Source organism: Mirounga angustirostris, unplaced genomic scaffold (genome assembly GCF_029215605.1).
Source record: "Mirounga angustirostris isolate CCGP_5_RB_7025 unplaced genomic scaffold, mMirAng1.0.hap1 SCAF_16, whole genome shotgun sequence".
NCBI lineage: Eukaryota > Metazoa > Chordata > Mammalia > Carnivora > Phocidae > Mirounga > Mirounga angustirostris.
Window position 1 is genome coordinate 3,634,829 of NW_026991724.1, and position 21,334 is coordinate 3,656,162.

Genomic DNA, 21,334 nt, shown 5'->3' on the forward strand with positions numbered 1-21,334 from the left:
TGGGGGACGGCCAGGGCTTGCGCGGCGCATGGCGGAAATGTGGAAAAGTCTGGCCCTGCCTTGGAGGTGCGTGACCACGGGGGCCGGGGGGACAAAAGCACAGTCATGCCACCCCAGGCTGCGAGGAGAGGGGACCCATCCATTCCCCAGCCAGGCGGCCACCCACCCATCCTCAAAAGGTTTGCTGAGCACCAACTGTGTGTAGACCCTCTTCAAGGCATCAGTAAGCACATGAGACACCAGCTTGGTGCTGAGGGATGGAGGTGGACCCAGGACACTGACCCTTCGCTAATGCACTGCCTCGCTGACCTCCTCCCTGCAACCCTCTCAGTGGCTGCTGCCGGCACCCCCACCTCGCGGATCAAGAAACGGAGACTCCACTAGAAAGTAGCAGACCCAAGAGCCTGAGCCGTTCCTTCTCTCCTTTCCCTCCTTCCCCTTCCCGTGTCCCTCTGTGTTGTCTGAAATGACAAAGAGAAAGAACCAGAAAAGGCAACACCCACACTTCGATACCCGCTGGGCCACTGTATGTCCTGGTTTGCCCAGGGCAGCCCTGGTTCTCCCCACGTAATAAATAATAATAGCGCCTCCTGTGTTCTCAAAGTGTCCTGGTTTAGACCTAGTTGAAGCCAATTAAGCTCCCTTCCCACTCCTGAGCCGAGGGAAAGATGTAATATGAGAGAAAAAGGGACGGTCCTAGGACGGAGCAATCACTGAAGGCTTCCTGGAAGAGGTGGGGCTGAGCTGTGCCTGGAGGAGGGGAGACACCACCTACCAAGGTCCCCTGTCCAGGACCCGGGACCCGGGCCGGTGCTCAACTTTATTGCTCTCCTTGAGGACCATCTGCTCTGGGGGGGGGGGGCCCAGAAAGTGCAGAGCGTGAGGAAGGGCCAGAGTTGGGGCTGTACCCCTGACAGTCCCTGGCCGCCCTCCCAGCGCCCCTGGGGTGGACGAGGTGTGCAGCCCAGCAGAGGACCTGGCTCTGGAAAGCCACTGCCCACTATCCCTCCCACCAAGGCCCTGAAGCGATTCTGGAGAACCTCGGGGACTGGGGTTGGAATTCCTGTAATCAAGGGGACATCTCGTCCTGCACGGCGGCTCAAGACACAAGCTCTGTGCCACACACCTTGGATCCCAGGTGTGCCCCTCCACTGACCATCGGCAAATCACCTGACCGCCCCCCCCACACCCTGTCTTCTCACCTGGAACATGCGGGAAGAACAGCGCCTACCTCACAGTCTGGTGAGCATTCTGTGGGCTGGTACCCACCAAGTGTGGCAAACAGCCTTGGTATACAGTAGGTGCTCGCTAAACGCCAGCCACTATGGTCCTTCTTGTTGCACCAATGAGGTGCACACAGGAGAAGAGACGTGGAATCTGAGACACAGAAAGAAGACTGTCCTGTCTGGTCTCGGCCCTTCCATGACTGTCCAACCGGTTTGGTGGACTCTGCTTGAATACTCTTGAGCTCAGGGAGCTTACTACCTCATGGCCAGCTGGCCCGTCCACAGATGGGCAGTGGGGTGTGCTCCACGTGTCCGTGTGCTCCTTCTAAATCAGATGAAATCCCAGCCGGGGAGTGCAGGATCAGGACCAGAGTCCCTGCTTCCCACTCCGCAGCCGGATACCCTGCATGTGCTCTCTGCTGCCCAAAACGTCGGCCGGCCGTGGGGAGGTAAGGCGAGGCGGGAAGCCCTTGCACCTGACCTGGGGTGGGAGTGGGAGCCCCGGGGCTTTGGCGTCACCTGGGCCAGGCACACCTGCCGCTCCCAGAATCTCCTTGCAGACCCAGCCCCAGTCTTGTGTCCTTGGCCTTCTCGACCTGCTCCCAGATCCGCCTGGCTCACATCCTGACCCTTCCTGCCCTTTCCCTCCTACTTCTTCCAGAAGCAGGAGGTGGTGGGGGGACAGGTCATATAGGTTCTAGACTCTGCCCCATCCTGGACAGCTGGGCAGCACCACCCCCGGCAGGGGTGCTCCCTCCTCTGTGGGAAGGGAAGGAGGATTCACCTGGCTCCCGGGGACGCACCTCTCAGACCTGTTCCAGAGCTCGCCGTCGGGGGGCCCAAAGCTGGCACAGGGGGAGGAGGGTGCGCCCACAGCAGGGGCATCGAGGACACCCCCTGGGGAGGGCCCCCAGGGGCTCCAGTGCGTGCTGCCATGCCTCAGGGCCCTGCTACACCCCTTAGGATTCCAGCACTTGCCTGGGGCCCCTGGGCTCTGACGGGGGCCACTATGCTGGCCCCCGAGACATCACATCTGTCCCCTGGGCCATGCTCATGCTCCACACATGCTCCGAGGGGCCCCTACAGCCAGGACACGCACCCCTCGCCAAGTCACAGGCCAGCACTCTACTGCCCCCCCACGTCCATCTTCTGTCCTGGAAGTCTGGCCAGCGGCCCAGGACCCATGCACCCCCCCGCCCCCCGTGGTTCTGCGGGGGGCCGTCCCGGGGGACTCACCCGGCAGGAGCACTTTCCACTTGCAGTTCTTCTGCTCCATGAGAACGGACTGTCCCAGCCCCTGGCCCCTGGCCCTGGCCCGGCCCGGCGGCCTTGGAGTAGCTCCCTTCGGCCTGGGGGAGGGTTGAGGGGGGTGGAGCAGCAGGGCCAGGAGGAGCAGAGCTGGGCTCTCTCAGCTCTGCAGTTCAGTTTCCGGAGCAGACTCCTGAGAAGTCAGTTGAGAGAGAGAGAGAGAGAGGGCTGCCCGGCAAGCCGCGGCACCCCACGCGGGCGGCAGGCCCTCCTCCCGCCCTCCCAGCCTCCAGCCCGCCCTGGCACACACCCCCGCGGGCTGGGCACGGAGCTCCGGAGGGCAGCGGGCGGCGGCGGCTGCGGCGGCCACTTCCTGCTTTCCCTGCAAACCCCGGCACCGTACTTCCCCGGGCGAAGCCAGTGGGCCAAGGTATTTATTGCCATGTCCCACAGGGGGTCCCACGGCCCACCCCGGTCCCCCGTGTGCATTCGCAGTCACTCGGCAACCCATCCCGAGCACCTACTACGCGCCAAGTCCCCGCCGCGTGCTGCAACGCGCTCCAGGCAGAAGCAGCCGTTCACCTGGCCGCGTTCCCGGAGGTCAGGCGCACCCCGGGCAGACGCCAGGGAGGCACGGCCAAGGACGGGCTCAGCTCCGGCGGAAGCAAAGGGTGCAGGCCCGGTGCCCTGGACCCGGGACGTGAGGCCTCGGCGGGTGCCCCGCAGGAAGGCTGTGACGGGGGAGGGGACGGCCCGGCCCCGACGGGGAGGAAGGGCTGTGCAGAAGCAGAGGCAGGGGTCCCGGGGCTCTGGGGGAATTCCAGGCAGGCAGGAAGCCACCCCGCCGCAGGGCTGTGGTCGCTGCCGACCAGGACAGAAGCTCCCCTGGGAGACAGAGGACGTCTCATGAGGGGAAGGAAGCCCACTGTCACCGGGGTCTTAGCTCTTGGGGTCTCCTCCCTCGAGGGTACTCCTCTCTGCCCTACAAAGGTCGAGAGGCCTCTTTCAAGTGCTTCCTCCTCCCTGCAGCCCTCCTGGGTGTAGTACACGTCCTCAGCCATTCTGCCCCTTGTGAGAGCCTGTCTCGGCCCGTGTGGGGACAGAAGGGCTGGGCTGTTGCTGGGGGTGGAGCCCATGGCTCAGCTGCCTTGCGGGGCAGGCAGAGGGATGCCTGGTGCACCCCTAGGTGAGCCCACAGGCTGCTTCCTGGGTGTGCGGATGGGAGGCTACGGGAGGGGCAGAGCCTTGTCTAGAGCTCTGGGGTGAACCCCTGTCCTGTACCTGGGGTGGGCAGCAGGGCTGCGGGGCTGGGGGACAGGGGCTTGGGGGTGGTCCAGGGCTGTGACTTCAGCCCCATTTCTGTGTTGCGCAACGTCCTGGGAAAACACCAAACTGCACTGAGAACGTCCTGGGATGGGCGAGAATCCAGCCCCTTCCAGGACACCCCTCCCCCGCCAGGGTGGTGTGGGGACCCTCGGTGGGGAGGGGGTCCCCATTCTAAATACAGTGCTTGGTAACTCGGGTCACCTTCACAGCAACAGTCCTGAGACAAAGGTCTTGTCATCATCCTCACGTTCCAGAGGAGGAGACTGGCCCAGGATGACCCAGAGTGCACCTGCTGGGGCTGAACTGGGCTATCTCAGGCTCCCCCTGGAGCTTGGCCATGAAGCCTGAGGGGACAGCCCCGGCAAAGCGCCCACAAGGATGCTCGGTGTTGCGTCAGCACTCAGTAAATTCCTGTACGCCCCTGTGGTCCTCACCAGCCTGCCCATGCTTTAGTCGAGAGCTCGGACCCCATGCTCCTCGGGCTGCACATGGCCAGCTCAGCCCGGCCACCGTGACCAGTGTGGCAGGGCAAATACCGGCCCCCCAGAGATGGGCATGTGCTAATCCCTACAGCCTGTGAGTGTGTCACGTCACCTGGTAAAAGGGACTCTGCAGACGTGATTAAGCTCAGGGCCTCGAGATAGAGAGATGACCCTGGATGATCTGGGGGGGCCAATGCAATCACAACGGTCTCCACGAGAGTGAGGCAGGGCTGTGTGGTCGCCAACGTGAGTGCAGAAGTAAGAGGCCGGAGTGATGGGGCGAGGAGCCACGAGCCAAGGGAGACTTCGAAGCTGGCAAAGCAAGGAAACGGATTCTCCCCTGGAGCCTCCAGGAGGAGCCAGCCCTGCCACCGCCGACCTCTGGACTGTAAGGTCATAAAGTTGTGCTGAGTTCACGGCAATGCAGGAAAGTAGTACAACCGGGAAGAAGGCTGTTCCCAGACTCCCAACTCCTGCATACAGCAGCTGCTCAATAAATGCCCTCTTCTATGTGTTTGATCCAGGGAGCTCACAGCCCCTCCTCAGAGTCATCCAAGTTCGAGCGAGAGAAAGAAGCAATCATTCACAGGTGACCTTCAAGTGTCCTTGACCCCAATAGGTCAAACCTCTAGAAAAGCAAGTAGCCAGGGATCCCTAGAATTTTATAGTTTAGAGCAGCACCCTGGGAGGGCAGAAAGGTTCTGGAACGGAGTAAGAACCTGCCTGGAACATCAGCCTCCAGCCCAGCAAGCCTGAGGAGATATATGCCCCCTATATATATAAGAACCTCATTTCCTCCTTACCGTCCCCTGTCTGGTTCCCCAGCACTAACTGACTGAAAAACTTGTATTTGCTCCACAGATGACTACGGGGTACCTATTATGTGCACTGTGCCAGGTTCAGGAGAGAGAAGACAGTGAGATGTAGTTCCTGCCTTCATGAAGAAGGCAAGTGAGCTGAGCACAGGTTGCCCCAGGGCCTTTGCACTTGCTCTTCCCATAGTCTGGAACTCTCTGCCCAATACCATCTCCTCAACAAGGCCTTCTGTGACCACCCTGCCTCAAGTCGCAGCTCTCACCCTTCTGTGTCCCCCTACTCTATTTCTCTTCACGGCACTGAACACCGCCTAGTACCACGCATTTTGCCTAACAGCCTTTGGCACATAGTAGGTGCTGAACAAATATTTATGAACAAATGCATACACATCAATGACGGTGTCGACATGCAAACGGGCAGTCATGGTGAAGACGCAGGCAAAGGTCCACTGGGACAGGTGCCCAGTTTTCAAGTGGTTTCTGCTCTCAGACCAGAGGTGCGAGCTGGTGTGGGGCACCGCAGGGTTTGGAAGTGCAGCTCTCGGAGCCAACTAAACCCATGTGGCGCCAAACTGGGGTAGCTGAGGTCCCTGAGCGCCAGCTTATCAGCTAGAACAGGGGAAGGCAGGACGGTGGGTGAGCGGAGCCGGGGCAGGAGGGCAACAACTGGCCACGGGGGCAGGCGCTCCCTGGGGCCCCCACCCGAACCCCATAACTGCTCAGCTCATCTCTTTGTTTCCACCTGAAAGCCCGATCACAAGCTTCCTTGGAAAGAAATGGGGGCTCAGACACGCAGACCTTCTCGGCAGCGGCTCTGTGGGGAAAGAGCTGCTCTGAGCTCTGCACCATCATGAACCGCATTTCAGCCAACGCTCGGTTTATCGTTTTATTAAACCCCACGCGTTGAATTCTCTTCTCCTTATTTCATGAAACCGAAATCACTCAGACACCCAGAGTCACACGCCAGCCAAGGGACCAGCTGAGAGCGAGCGGACCCTGGCTCAGCCGCACAACAGAAGGAAGGGTCTTCAGGCCCACGGGGGGTGAGTCCCCGGTAAAGATCAGAGAGGCTTCTGGGGCGACATGGACCCACAAGCAAAGGGCCTTTCAAGGCCGCCTGGCTTTCTAAACCTCCTGCCCCGACTTGCAAGCTCTGCGCTCCCGAGTTCCCAAGAAGATAAACACGCGGCTTGTTGCAGAGAAAACAGGCTTTGGATCCCGGCGCTGCTGAAGGCACACATGGGAAGGGAGAGCGTGGGGGAGCCTCGGGCAGCCAGACAGCGCCTTTCCCTCAGAGCTGGCGAGAGGGGGCGTGCAGGGCTGGAGAGGCCGAGGCTGGACCGGCCCCCGTGCCCTCCGAGCAGTTGCCACTTGGCAGCTGGGGCAGCCGTCCTCCGAGGGCCTCTGTCAAAGCACTCAGCACCAGCACCCGCTCCAAGTGAGGCCTGCCAAGCACTTCTTGGGGCCGGAGCCAAGTACCCTGCCTTTCTGGCCCTGGAGGCCCAAGGCCGGGAGCCCACTTGCCCAACAAAAGAGACAAAAGCCTTTGTGGGGCCAGGCCTTGGGGTGGCCGCTGGTGTGCTCCCTGCCGAGGCTGGGGGCCAGCGCCCGCGCTCCCGAGGGCCCTGGATGGGGGGCCACTCTTGGATCCTCACAGCGACTGGGCGGGAACCAGGCTGCAGGAGGCTGTCTGCCTCGTACCGAAGGCTGGGAAGAGCCAAGGCAGGACTGGCACTTAGGGAGCAGAAGTCCAGAAAAATGAACGAGCCCCAGGATTGGTATCATACACTCAACTCCTGGGCAAGTCATATTGCCTTATTCCCCTGGGCCCCCTACTCCAGGAACTCAGCCCGGGGCCTGAGGGGGCTCAGCTCCGAGGAACCTGCCCGATTCTCCACTGGCTTCCTTCTTTTGTGTCCTCAGCTTGACTCCTGAAGGGCGCCTTTCCCGGGCGAGCTGGGTGAGGCCCAGCACCTGCGTGCAAAGCTCCCCGGTGTCCGGGGGGGGGGGGGGGGCAGAGGCCTGCGTGCATTTTCCTGCTCTGTGCACCGACAAGGCCGAGCAGGATGGCCCCGGGAAACGTGCTGTCTCAGGTGCTTTCTCGGGAGCCGACGAGGAGACACGGATGTGTGTACAGTGCTTTCTAAGGCAGAGCCCCCGGGGAGACCTGGGGAGAGGACAGGGACAGGGAGCGGAGGAGGAAGAGCCAATTCCAGGTGAGGCCCCAGCCCCGCAGGAGCCCCAGAGGGTAAGCTCCATCCTTAGATGGAAGCCAAGGGGCTGGGCTTCACACTCCTGCATCTGCCAGGGCATGAGAGTTCCCAGCCCTTCCCCTAAAGTACACGGGGACCAGGGGAGGGTGTGCAGGTGGGGCACCTCAGGCTCGGACCCAGCTCTCGGAGCTCACGGAGCCCTGATGAACTGGCCGCTGGAGCGGGGGGCTGGGGCACAGGTGGCCAGCCAACCCTCCGCAGTGGCTGGCCCCTCCTACACTGGGCTGCCCGCCGCCCCCGCCCTGCATCTGGGCAGGGCGGGAACTGGCTCAGGCCAATGGAAGGGACGTTGGTGGGGCCAAGGCCAAGGTAGGTGGGTATCCAGTGGCTCTCCTGTGTTCTCTTCCCGTGTCTGCTGGTGATGGAATCAGGGCACTCTGGAAGCCAAGAGATGGCAGAGCCAGAGGCTAAGGGGACACTTGGGACCCCGTGTTACCCAACAGGAACCACGATGGGCTCAGGGTTATCTATCACAACACCTGTCAGGGCTTGCCCTGACTACCACCACTGATTTTAGAAGTGACTTGGGGGTCGGCAGACCAAGGGCCCTGAAAGATGTCCCTGTCCTATTTCCTGGAGGCTGTCAACCTGTCCACGCCATCCCTCCCACGGCAAAGGGGAAGGACGGGAGCTATCAGTTGACCCGGGCATGGAGGGCATCCCGGATGGTCCGGGTGGACTCAGGCCATCACAAAGCCCTTACCAGTGGAAGGAGGAGGCAGAGGTGGGGATGGAGAAGCAGGGCAGACCCACGGCGTCGCGGGCTCCGCAGCCGGAGCTGGGGCCACAGGCTGGGGAAATATGAGCAGCCTCCAGAAGCCGGGAAAGGCTAGGACACGGATTGTCCCCCGGAGCCTCCAGAGGTTCGGAACGCAGCCCTGCCCAGCCCTGTGCGTTTAGCCCAGTGAGACCATGTTGGACCCCCGGCCATCAGAACTGTAAGTCAGTAAATGTGGGTTGTTTTAAGCCACCAAGTCGGTGGCCATCTGTTACCACAGCAGCAGGAACTAGAGAGGACAGACCTCTTCCAAGATAAGCCACTGCCACGGGGGGCGGACAAGAGCAGGTGAAGGGGGGCTTCTTCTGGGCGGCACCGCCTCCTCCCACCCTGTTAGCCTGGTTCCTCCTCTCCGCTGCCCCACAAACTATGGTCCCCCAAAGCCCAGAGTAACGAGAGTGGAGGCTTTCTGGGTGGGAGGAGAGCAGCTCTGGGGAGCACCCAACAGGGGTGGCCGACCCCAGCTCCCCAACATGGCAGGTGAGAAAGGGAGGAGCCCCGGGAACTCAGCTGTGACTGCAGAGATGATTTTGGCCTGGTCTCCTGTGATACCCACTGCAGCCTCATTAGGGGGTCTGTGACTACCACTACTTCTCTCTGTCTCCTTCCTTCCTTCCTTCCTTCCTTCCTCCCTCCCTCCCTCCCTCCCTCCCTCCCTTCCTTTATTAAATTTTATTTATTTGACACAGAGAGAGAGCACAAGCAGGGGGAGCGGAGGGCAGAGGCAGAAGCAGGCTCCCCGCTGAGCAGGGAGCCCGATGCGGGGCTCGATCCCAGGACCCTGGGACCATGACCTGAGCCGAAGGCAGGCGCTTCACCGACTGCTTCATCGACTTCACCCAGGCGCCCCTCCACTAGCTCTCTTAGTAGAGACATTATTTGCTACTTCCACAGCTCAGAAAGGACATCTAGGGCCCATGGGGCATAACCATGGGGCTACCACTTAGCTGTGCAATATGGCAGCCCTGATGACCACACAAGAAGCACATTCACAGAGACCACAAGGCGAACGGCACACCCTGGAGTTGTGCAGGGTGCACAGTAACCCTGAGTACCTCCGTGATGTTCATCCCACTGACATGATGCTACGGGAAGACCATTTTTACACCTACTCGCCGTTGGAGCAGCTAAGCTTCTGGAAGATTCTGAACCTTGCAAAGCCTCCATGTCTGGGAAGTGCGGCGCTGACTTGGAAACTTGGACCTGGGTCTTGGGCACCAAGCCACACCCTCGCTTATCACAGGATGGTGCGGCTTCTCTCCCAAGGAGGCTGTGGCTGCACAAAGATCCCCGTTCAGGAATGCCTGTTCCCATCCATTTGTGATGAGTTGGGAGTGTCCTCTCGCTGGATTTTATACCGCGTGTGAGTGAGCCACATGAGAAAGGGACCTTGCTTTGATTAAAGGCTTAAGAATATCGGGACAGAGCTGCGCCCAGGGGCTTGCCACTGTACGCGAAGAGGCTGTCCCATGGCCAGGTTTCGGTTGTGCCCTTCTCCCACCGCCGGAGACTTCCAGTCAGTCCAAGGCGTGTGGCTTGCCTGGAGTCCCATTTCCCTGCAGCCCCAGAGCGATACTCCCTACGACCAGCACGTGGCCACATCCTAGGTGGGCGCTCTGAACCATGCAACGTCCACCTCTGGGAGAGAACAAAGCAGGGGGGCCCCCCGTGTCCCCGGGGGCACCCCGCCCAGCCACCTGGCCTGGCACAAAGGTTCCCACTGTGACAGCTTCTTCCCTCTGCCAATGCTGTGTTGCTACGTACAGGATGTTTGCAGGGAGTGGAGGGCCAGAAATGGACCGCGCTGGGTAGTCACCCCGCGAGACAACAGATGCTCACAGCCCCCCGGGCCTTCTGGGAGAGGCCCCTGCTGCAGTGAGGGGGGTGGGGAGAGACAGCGGGGAGACAGGGGTCCAGCGCTCTGGAGAGAGGAAGTGACAGGACCGGGTGTGTGTGTGTGGATATGGGTCCTGGATGGGTGTGCCTGTGGTGTGCGTTCACATGTACGCGTACACGAGTCCCAGGCGTGTGTGTGCACACGGATCTGTATGTATGGGCCTCTGCGTGCGGGGCACTTGCTGGCTCTGTGTCTGCTCCCGCGCGTCCCGGCTCCCGCGCCCATGTGTCTGGATGTGCTCGCCCCCCGCGCCTGCCCGCCACCCAGCTGGTCGTGCACAGCTGGCCCGGGGGCTGGGCCTGCCCGCCCGATGAGAGGTGGCAGGTGTGTAATAAGCCATTAGTCACTGTCACGTTTCTGAGCAGCATCAGCAGCCTCCCGGGGAGGAGCCTGACTCCAGGACGGTGCTCCTGGCAGTTCTCTGGCCGTGAAGCTGCCCGCCCCCCGCCGGGCAGGGCTGCAGCCTGACGGGAGCAGCTGGGAGACGTGGGCCTTGGGCCCCTGCCCTGCCCCGGGGCAGCCCCAGGGCTGGGGGAGGAGGGCTGGGCCTTGTGTGTGCCTGTGCGGGGTGGGGAGGCGAGGCTCCCCCAGGGTCAGGTTTTGCAGGACAGTACCGAGAGCTGAGGTGTGGTTGGGATGGAGGAGGTGGGAGAGCATCCCCAAGGACGCTCCGCACTGCCTGGAAGAGGTGTGGCCAGGTGCCTGGGACTCCGGTCACAATGGCTACCTGCAAGCAGTCGGGGCCAGCCCCGCCCTGGACCCTCTTCCGTCCAAGCTAACCTGACTCCCATGCCTGCCCTGTAAGCCACGCCCTCCCGTTAGCCTTTGTTCCCATTTCCCAGATGAGGAGGAAGAGGCATGGAGTGGAAGAAGACACTTGTCCAGGGCTCCGAGTGTGGTGGGGGCCGGGGGGTGATGGCTCCCCAAACAGCATCCCCCCCCACCTGCATGCCCATCTGCCAGGGTCTGCGAATCCCTTCGAGGGCCCCTGGTCAGCTGGATGTGTCCTTGCCGAGAGCTCTTCACAGAGAAAAAGAGGTGGGTACTGGGGGTGTCCTGGAGACAGATGCCCCAGATGGCAGCCCAGGACCAGAGGGCGGGCCAGGGCAGCTGCCCCCAATGCCACCACCCCCTCCCCACATCGGCCAGCCTGGCTCCTCCCAAGATGTGTCCACTAACAAGCAGCGCTTTCAACATGGGCTCACACCAGAGGCTGGCATGGGTCCCGGGACTCAGTCCCCTCAGGGCTGCTCTAGAACCCTCCCCAAATAAGAACACACTTGCCCACGCACACCGACATCCAGCCAAATGGCCTGCCTGAGATCCACCCACAGGCCCCGCAGTGAAGGCCCCAGGACTCCACACTCACAGGCCTGTCACCCAGGGAGGGACAGCCTCTCTGTCATCGGGGAAGTGCCAAGATGGGCGGACAGGGTCTCCGGAGCTGGTGTGGTGGCAGTAAAATGCACACACTGGGTTTCGGTGGGCGGCATCTTCCCCAGCCACATGCCCTGGTTCCCTCTGGCCCAGCTGAGGCTAGCCCCCGAGAGAGCTGTGTGCCAGGCCCCGGCGCATTCCTGACGGAGAGGACCAGGAACGGTCCCCGCACCACGGGCAGAGAGGGGACGCCCACGGCATCGCGCGGGGAGTCGGGACAGCACAGGGCGGCGACCACACAGACGGACCCGGGGAGCCGAGACGCGGCTCAGACCCCCAGGAACAGTAGATAATCGCGGTTTGGGCAAACACGGGTGTGCGGGGTGGTTCCCGGGGGGGTGGACGCAGGCACCGCCCCGTGGAGGGCCTGTCTCAGCGCTCAGGCAGTGGGTTCTGCAGATCCGTTACATTCGTTTTAAAATGAACGAGTGGGGCGCCTGGGTGGCTCAGTTGGTTAAGCGACTGCCTTCGGCTCAGGTCATGATCCTGGAGTCCCTGGATCGAGTCCCACATCGGGCTCCCTGCTCGGCAGGGAGTCTGCTTCTCCCTCTCCCACTCCCCCTGCTTGTGTTCCCTCTCTCGCTGTGTCTTTCTCTGTCAAATAAATAAATAAAATCTTTAAAAAAAAAAAAAAAAAAAAAAAAAATGAACGAGTGAATACAGTGGAATTACAGAGAACAAATACAGCACACAGAGGCTGTGAATCGGGGATGAGAGGGCGTCGGGAAGCAGGGATTCTGCTTTGATCCCTGAGGAGTGTGAAAGAAAAAGATCCAAACTCAAGGAAGGGAGAGACCCGGCCTCCAGGCTCTCCCCGAGGATGTGGTGACGGTGGGGTGGAGGTCTGCGCCTGGACTCAGTGCTGGGAGCCCCCCTCCCTGCTGGGGACGCACGAGCCACGCCAGCACCCGGAGACGGGAAAGCGCCCGTGTCTACCTGTGCCTGCGCCCGCGAGGTCCGCTCCGGGCACGCCGCTCTGCTGAAACCGGGGGGGCCCCAGCTCCTGGGCCGTCCTGGGGCCTCTGGGTGTGCTCTCTGCTGGGGCGCCTGGCCGAGGCTCAGGCTCCCTGGCGGGGGCATGGACAGCTGTCGTTGCCTCGAGAGATGCAGACGTGACCTGGAAGGACAGGAGGGGACAGGGTGAGTCTTGGCCATACTTGCCCAACGGGTGGGCCCCTGAGCTGCTGGGCACCACTCGTCCCCCACGATGGCCCGGCTTTGCTGTCAGGGACTTGGCTGAGCTGGTTTGGGGCAGCGCAGGGCTGGTCCCCAGCAAAACCACGGTGAGTGTCTTCATTGCCCGGTGACCCCTGCCCAAGGGCACCAGGCTGGCCGCTGGGCAGTGGGGTTCCACCTGCTGGCCTCGTCACTCCCCAAGCCCCCTCAGCTCTGCATGGAACTTGGCATAACTACCTGCCAGTTGAGTATAATTATAATGATTAACCTAGCTAATCTTCAGTTCACTCTGCCGGGTGGTCACCCCATTCCTCCCAACCCCGGCCCCTTGTTCCGTATCTCTTTTATTGTGATAAAATATACCTAACATTCAATTTACCATCTGGACCCCTTTGTAAGTGTACTACCTGGTGGTATTAAGTACATTCACAATGTGCAACCATCACCTCGACCCATTTCCAGAACGTCCTCACCCAAACAGGAACTCCATACCAGACCCTCTGACACCCACCGTTCTTCCGGTCTCTATGACTCGGACTACCCTGGTTGCCCCATCCTCTTCCCACATCAGGGGAAACTGGGGCTCAGAGCCTGAGGTCACAGGGCTGCTCAACTCCACGGCTGACGCCCTCCCAGTCAACAGGGCTTCAGGTCCTGGGCTCACACTTCCAACCTCAGAGACCCTGCCCTGCCGGTGGGGGAGGCGGGGAGCCAGGCCCTGCACAGATTCCAGGGCCTTGATGCCTACAGCTATCTGGGGGCCAGTCCCAGCGACCAGCGACCCCCCACTTCCCGACTACGAGCTCCAGGGCCGTCGGGAAGCAGCTTCATGTTGATCCAGTTGTTTTAGGGATTAGTGCCATAAAACCAAAGTGCCCTAAGAGAGATGGATGGCCCAGAATTCCCTGGGTGAGCAGGGGCTCTGCCAGCCCTCCGTGCAAGAGGCGGCTACGTTTACCGTTTGTTTCCAGCATGCTTTAATTTATGGGATCCATATGGTGACACTGCCCAGACCACAGTCCCCGCAAATCCCACAGGCGTGCTGGAGGCCTAGGCTGGAGCCAGGAGGAGGCGGCACCTCAGCCCGGCACGCTTTATTCGCTCGCTCGCTCAGGGGCCCGGGGCCCGTGGGCATGGCAGGGACCCTGGAGCCCCATACATATCCCGTCTTGTCGGGCTTTAGCGGCTCTTACCATCTTATCCTAATTATCCTGGGAAACTCTGCCAGGCGCAGGCTGCTGTGTCCACCATCAGTCACAGGACGGTTTGTCCAGCCAGCCTGGGGACTATCTATGGGGTGGTACCTGGTCAAACCAGGCAGCGGGCTTGCAAACCCACTGGGGTGGGCTGGGGTCGGGAGTGGAGGAGGGTCAGCTGGCTCTGACCCCTGCCCATGGGCTGGTGGAAGGGAGAGAGGGGAGAGCACCCCTCCTGCTTCTCCTCCTGGAGCTGGGGGGCCAGGGTCCTGCTGGTGGAAGGCGGCAGGGAGCCACCTCTTGGGAGGTAGGGATGGCTCCTAGGATGGGGAGCTGTAGGCAGGAGGACCCTATTTACTATGTGCCATGCTTAATCCTCCCACCAGCCGTGTCATGCACCAAGACACAGGCAGAGGAGATAAAGTGGCCTGTCTGAGCTCCTACCCATAATTGGAGGCATTGGGATTTGAACCCAAGCAGTTGGGAGCAGACTCAGCTGTTACAAAGCAAGAGGGGGACGTGGCTTTTAAGTAGAGAAGAGCAGGGAGCAAAAGAGAATTTGACTGGGCAAGAGAGGTGCAGATGACAAGCAGTGCAGGAGTCAGAAGACCTCCCTGGGGCTGGAGACATCCGGGCAGTGTTCTTGGAGCAGGCAGAATTTGAACTAGGCCTTCAAAGGGAGCAGGTTTTGAAAGGGAGGGAGGATAGGGAGGGAGGGGAGATTTGCACCCTCATCCCTGAGGGGCCGGGGCAGTGAACCATGAACAAGGTCCTGGGCAGGTCAGGATGTAGGGGGACGGCATGGTCTCAGTGCCACTGGCGTCACATGGAGGAAACAGAGCTCCATCTTGCCGGATCTGATTTTTTAAGAGGAGGCTGGGAATCCACTTTCATTTATTTATTTTTATTTATTTACTTTTTTTTTTTTTTAAAGATTTTATTTATTTATTTGAGACAGAGAGAATGAGAGAGAGAGCACATGAGAGGGGGGAGGGTCAGAGGGAGAAGCAGACTCCCTGCAGAGCAGGGAGCCCGATGCGGGACTCGATCCTGGGACTCCAGGATCATGACCTGAGCCGAAGGCAGTCGCTTAACCAACTGAGCCACCCAGGCGCCCTATTTATTTACTTTTTAAGGATTATTATTTATTTGGGAGGGGGAAGCGAGCAGGCGGTGGGGAGGGGGAGAGGGAGCAGGAAAGATCATCTCAAGCAGACTCCCCGCTGAGCTTGGAGCCCGATGAGGGGCTCGATCTCATGACCCTGAGATCATGACCTGAGCCGAATCCACCTCTTGGTTTGACGGAACCACCCAGGCACCCTGGGAATCCACTTTTAAAAAACTTGCACTCTCATGATGATTAAATATTGGCATCTAGTCCAAAGCATGTTAAAACACCATGTGAACACTCATCCACTGCCACTAGGATTGTAAAATGCTGCTTTGGAGAATGACTGGCAGCTCCTCAGAAGGTCACACGTAGTGTTATCCTGTGACCCAGCAGTTCCACTCCTGGGTAGACATCCGAGAGAACTGGAAACCCGTGTCCACACAAACAGTTGTATGTGCATGTTCACAGCATCCCTCGGTCCCACGGGAAAATGAATTCCACCAGCAGCCTGCGTGAACTTGGAGGTGGGTCCTTCCCCGGTCAAGCCTCTAGATGAGTGTGCAGCCGGCCGGCACCTTGACTAGCAGCCTCTGAGGCCCTAAGTGGAGGACCCAGCTGAGTCGTGTGAAGATAAACAGGTTGCTACAAGCTGCTAAGTTGGTCATTGTTTGTTACGCAGCAGAGGATAGCTAATACAACCTGGAACGTCTAGACTAGTGCCTGGCCTGGATATAAATGTTCCTTGGCACACTGTTGTGTGCCAGAAACATGCTAGCTCTTCCCACCACTGTGGGTATCCCTGGAAGTGAAAGGATTTCACCCCCTTTCCTCTGGTGCTCATCTGCAGCTGCCCATGATCTTGGGGGTTGGGGGGGCTCAGCCGATATTAATGATGGGCAAGGCTATCTGCCGACACATGTGGCCTTGTGAATATGGATCATCTCACGCCAGGCTCATCTTAGGTGGATGCAAAGGTTCTCGGCCAGACCATCAAATGGAGGTAAAGAGTCACCTTTCCTCTCGCTTCAAAGCCAAATGTATGACAGTTCCTGGCTAACAGAGAGTAGGCCCCGAGCAGACATATTCATCGTGTCCTCTCTACCACAGCCGAGAGTTCTAAGCTCTCCTTTCAAGGTACTCTTAGGACTGGGCCTGGGACATACATCGTTCCCCGCCCTGGGGACCCTGGCAGCCGGCAGCATCTCAGGGCAGTCCATGGGGTCCCCGTAGATCGAGTGGGGGTAATGCCTATTGTTCCTTTTATTTCTCTGGACCGGGGCCACTATGATTAAAGCGGTAGGCGGTTAGTGGGGCCAGGCAAAAGGGGGCAAATTCCCAGGGTTCTTTCAAAGAAAAGGGGATTTGCAGCCCACCACTGAATATCCTAGTGGGATCTTGTATTGTTACACTTTCTCCAGGGAACTGAGTGATTTCTGGAGAAGGTGGACTCCAGGCAAGTTCAGGGCTGGGGAGGAGGCGGATGCCATGTCCCTGCTCCAAAGGGGAAAACCATGCCATGGTGTTGTAGGCACGCAGTGTTGTCTTATTAATCTTATGGGTTCATGAGACCCCCCCCAAGTCTGGGAACCCCTGCTCGATTATTTTTAAAAACAGTCTTACTGAGATATAATCCACATAACCATGCAATTCTCCCATTTAAAGCGTACAATACCGAGGCTTCTAATACACGCGCAGAGTCGTGCAACCATCACTAGAATCCATTTCAGAACATTGCCGTCCCCCCAAAAGGAAGCCCGACCTGCTAGCAGTCACGCCTCATCCCTCCCTGGCCCTGGCAGCCACGACCTCCTTGCTGTCTCTGCAGACTTGCCTGTTCGGGCGATTCGCACATGCGGTACCAATGGCGTGTGGCCCTTTGTGTCTGCCTTCTTTCTCTCAGCACGTTTCCCAGGCTCATCCATGTTGTAGCGTGCAAAGTATGCAGTTTTGAAGACCAGGGACAGTCCAGCTGGAGGGCCCACAGCAGCCCAGAGGCTGGACGCGGCACCAGGATTCCCCCAGTAGCCTCTGCGGCAGAGCTGGGGTCGTGTCCGCCTCCCTCCCGGTACCCAGCTGGACCCCAGCGCTCAGCCTCCCTGCGGTGGGTGGGCACACGCTGGGTCCTGGCCACTCTCCCCGGCTGGGAGATCTTAGCAAAGTGACCTCGCCCGGCTTCTGTTCCCTCTTCCATAAAAAGGGGCGGGATGACAATGAGTATCTACTGCCAAAGGGACAGTGGAGAGAATTAGATGCTAAATGTACCCGGCACATAGCAGCTGCTCGAGAAACGGCAGCTAGTCTCATGACCTGCGGCATAAGCATTAGGAGCAAGAGCCAAAGAGGTGCAGTGGCCCGGGGACCCCACAAAGCCTGGAGGGGTGCGTACCAAGGAAGGCATCACTGCATTGGCCTCGGTGGGGGGCTCACCTGGCCTCCTGGGGGGTTTGGCGGCAGCCAACAGAGCCACCTTCCAGGCCCCCTCACCTGCTGCGGGCCAGAGCCCCAAGTCAATCAAGGGGTCCCTGCAGGAACTGGGGCAGTACCTGGGCCCCCCACTTTCCCTCATCACCCTGAATCTCATTTTAGTTCCAAGTCAGCTCAGGATGCACTCCAGGAAGCCAGCCGTGCCGGCCTTGAATAAAACAGACGTGGGACTGAGTCCTAAGTTGCTGCTTGCTGCTGTCCTAAGTAAGGGTGACAGGCAATCACGACTCTCTGAGCTCAGTTTACGCATCTGGGAAATGGGCTAGCAACGCCTACCCTAGATTTACTGAGCACCTGCGATGTGTCAGGTGCCCACCAAGCTTCTGACGTCAGTAGCCCATTTAATCCTTCCAACAACCCTACCTTAACTCCCACCTTGTAGAGGAGAACACGGAGGCACAGAGAAGTCAAGACAGAAGTCAGGTCACCCAGCAGTCACCATCACAGCGGAGAATCAGGCCAGCACTGTGTCCTCTGTCCAGCACCTAGACCCCACAGCCCCTGGCACCCAGTGCTGCTCACTGAGCTCTGGAAGCGCCTGATTCCCATGCTCACTGCCGCAGCAGACAGGCGGCAACGCCCGACTGAGGCCTCCGGCGTGCAAGGCTGGGCTGCGGGTAAACGGCAGTGGGTCTGCTGATGGGCTGTGACTGATTTATTTCAAGAACAAGACTGGGAGGATGAGACAGGGTGCAGAGCTGCAGGAGAAGAGGAGGAGACACCAGCATCCGATGGCACAAAAGAATGCAGCTTTACTTTCCCTTTGCCCCCAAGGAAAAATCAGGCACAGGCAGAAGCCAAGTCTGGGGAGAAAAGTCCCCTCCCTCCAAAATAGTGATGGCCGGAGGCACGCCTTAGCAGGCAGGCTGGGTGGGTATGGCCAAGGGGCACCTTTTGAACCGGCCGGAGACCTCTGTCTGCCAACTGTTGGGGGACGCAGAGGTCACAGGACTGCCCGGGAGGGAAATAAGGGGACATGGCCCAGCCCTGCCATGGGGGCCCCCCCGCCCCTTTCCTGGCCCCCTGCAGCTCCCACCAGAGCCCACCCCCCCACCAAGATACTGTACTCCACACTCTCTGGTGGGATTCCCTGCTCTGCACTGCAAGCTGGTGCATCAGAGGCCAAAAAACAGTACTTTACGCCCCTTAATTCCCTGTAATAGCTCCATAATGGCAAGCAGAGAACGCCACGCGCTGCAGTAAAGGGAATGATAAGGCTCTGGGTCAGGGGGGAGACTGGGCTGGCGAATGCAGAGTCCCCGATAAGCAGACAACTACAGGGTTATTAAATGTGCGGCGCAGACCGGGCGTAATTGGAAAGTTATTAGATGTGGAATACACACAGCACCCAGTAAATGAGTAATCAGGGACTAATTAAGCTCACGCAACACAGCGGATCATGCCGGAGAGGCTGGTGGCTGCCGCATCTGTGACAGCAATTAGGGGCACTCGGCTGCGGCACCGGGGTGGGGGGGGGAGGGTCGCCAGCTCGGCCAGGGGTCTCGATCCGACTCTGCCCCACCTGAGTCCTCCCAGGTGCTCCCACCTCTCAGGGGCTGGAGGGAAGGAGAGGAGGCGCCGGGCTCATCCAGCCTTGAGGACAACAGAAGCCCAAGAAGGCATGTGATCCAGGACTCAGGAAAACGAAATCAAGGTTTTGTCCCTGGCTTCAAGTCTGGCCAGGTGACGAGTTGCTACAGCCATGTAAGGGGACAGCAAAGGTCCTAACTCTCCACCTGGACCATCTGCGGAACATGCACAGAGCCACCCCGCCTGGAGCTCGGCCATCAGACCAGGGGGTGTGAGCGGCCTGTTGTGTAGATGGGGAACGGAGGCTAAGAGGACGGGAAGGAGACGGAGATCGCCCTGCCTGGTTCCCCTGCCGGCAGCCACAGGGCACCTGCCCGTGCGTGTCGGGGGACAGGTGCTTCCCAGAAGGGCAGCTGACCCCAGCCGTATGTGCGGTGAAAGGCCGTATGTGGCCGATGAGCCAGCTGGTGGGCGCCGCTCCTGGCCTCCAAACTGGGTGCTCCTGGACATGCTTGTTAACGTCTCAGGGGCTCAGCTTCCTCACCTATAAAGGGGGGGTGCTGAGACTCACACCTACAGCCGGAGCGGTCACGAGGATCCCCTCAGCCCACCACAGGCCTGACACACAGGAAGCCCACGAATGCATTCAGTAAGCTGGAAAGAGGGGGAGACGAGGGATCCCAATCCCACCTGCCACAAAGAGAAGTTCTCATGGGACAATGAGAAAGTCCCCGGATCAAGACCAGGGGCCTGCTGGGGCCGAAGAATCTCCTGGTTCATAAGAAGCTGGGTGGATTTCCAAGCCAGGAATGCTATGTCTCTGACAGGCCGAGTGGAAGTTCATGGGGCGTGACCCCAAAGTGGGAGGCTTGCTTGCCCATCAGGTATGGTTGCAGCTACACGTCCACGGCACCTACAAAGGCCGGGCCCCTAGCTGATCTTTGCAGGTGTCAGCCCATCAAGCCTTAGACAGGCCTGGGCAGGGGGAAGGGCAGGAACGGTGAGGCCCCATTATACAGATGAAGAAGTCAAGGCACAGAAAGGATAACTCGCTTGCGGTGTTTGGCCACACTGCATGGGATGGGCAGGTGGCATGAGATGTCCCTGAGAGCCTTACCGGAAAGCCAGAGTCCGCCACTAATAGCACCCAGAGCCTCAGGAGACACACCTGGGTGGGGCAGGTGTGGCCAGGAAGGGTGGGGTCTACCAGGGAGGCTGGCAGAATATGTGGGCAGCAGGCAGGCCGTGGGAACTGGCCAGCGGCAGATATGCCCAGCTTCTGCTGCTCTTGTGGCTGGAAGAAACATTCTAGAAGGCATGTCCCTGGCTCCCTCCCTCAAGTCAGGCCTCTAAGGCAGCTGACTCCCTCTCATGGCCTGGGACAGGGCAGAAAGCTGCATAGAGTTTACTGCTTCCAGAGTGCCCCCCACCCCCTCTGGCCCACGGCTTGCAGGCAACAGAGCATGAGGGTGTTATTGGTGAATCCAGCCTAGACCCAGGCAAGAGCCCTCAGGGACATGGAGGCCCCTGAGTCCTTGGCATCAACCTGGAGGGCCACCTCCTGAAGGCCAGCATGGGGAGCTAGCCTGTCTCTGACCAACTGTGGCCTGACACCCCAGCTTCCTGGGGTCCTCCTCCGCCACCCTGGCTGAGGCCCGCTGTGCCTGCTCATTTCCTCCCACTGCCCAGGGAGAGAGCCTCCCATCAGTCTCTGGACACAGAGCCCTGTCCACTCCATTCCCAGCCATGCCTCGGTCTGAGTGATCTTTGTAAAACACCACTCATCCTGCTTGCATAAAACCCTTTACCAAAGTTCTGACACTGCACATGGCATCCAAGAGCCATGTGATTTGGCCCAACCTAGCTTTTCACACATCTGTCACACCTCACATCGATCCACCCCATCTGCCTATCCAACAAACCATGCATCCACCCACCTGTCTATCTGTCCGTCTATCCATCCATCTATCCATCCATCCATCCATCCATCCATCCATCCATCCATCCACAAATCCATCCATCCATCCATCCATCCATCCATCCATCCATCCATCCATCCATCCATCCATCCATCCATCCATCCATCCACAAATCCATCCATCCATCCATCCATCCATCCATCCATCCATCCATCCATCCACCCACCCATCTGGCTGGCCAACTGTTCATCAATCCATCTGTCCATCCATCCAATCATTCATCCATCCATCTGTCCAACAAACATTTATTATGTACCTCCTTCCTGCACTATGCCTGGGATACAGCAGCAAACAAAACAGGTAAAAATTTCTGCGTTTAAGGAGCTGACATTCTGACTGGGGAGACATTTCACACGTCAGTTGGTAGGGAGTGCCA

At 59.5% G+C, this 21,334-nt stretch overlaps 1 protein-coding gene across 5 annotated transcripts in view; it reads right to left on the minus strand.

Moving 5' to 3' along the window:
• GSE1 (Gse1 coiled-coil protein) overlaps positions 1 to 21,334 on the minus strand; it is a 400,566-nt gene that overhangs the window by 240,792 nt on the left and 138,440 nt on the right. For all 5 annotated transcript variants that reach the window (XM_045890624.2, XM_045890621.2, XM_045890623.2 and 2 more), the window contains exon 2: positions 12,419 to 12,599. In XM_045890624.2, the coding sequence (XP_045746580.1) occupies positions 12,419 to 12,599 (181 nt within the window). The remainder of the gene's footprint in view (positions 1 to 12,418; positions 12,600 to 21,334) is intronic.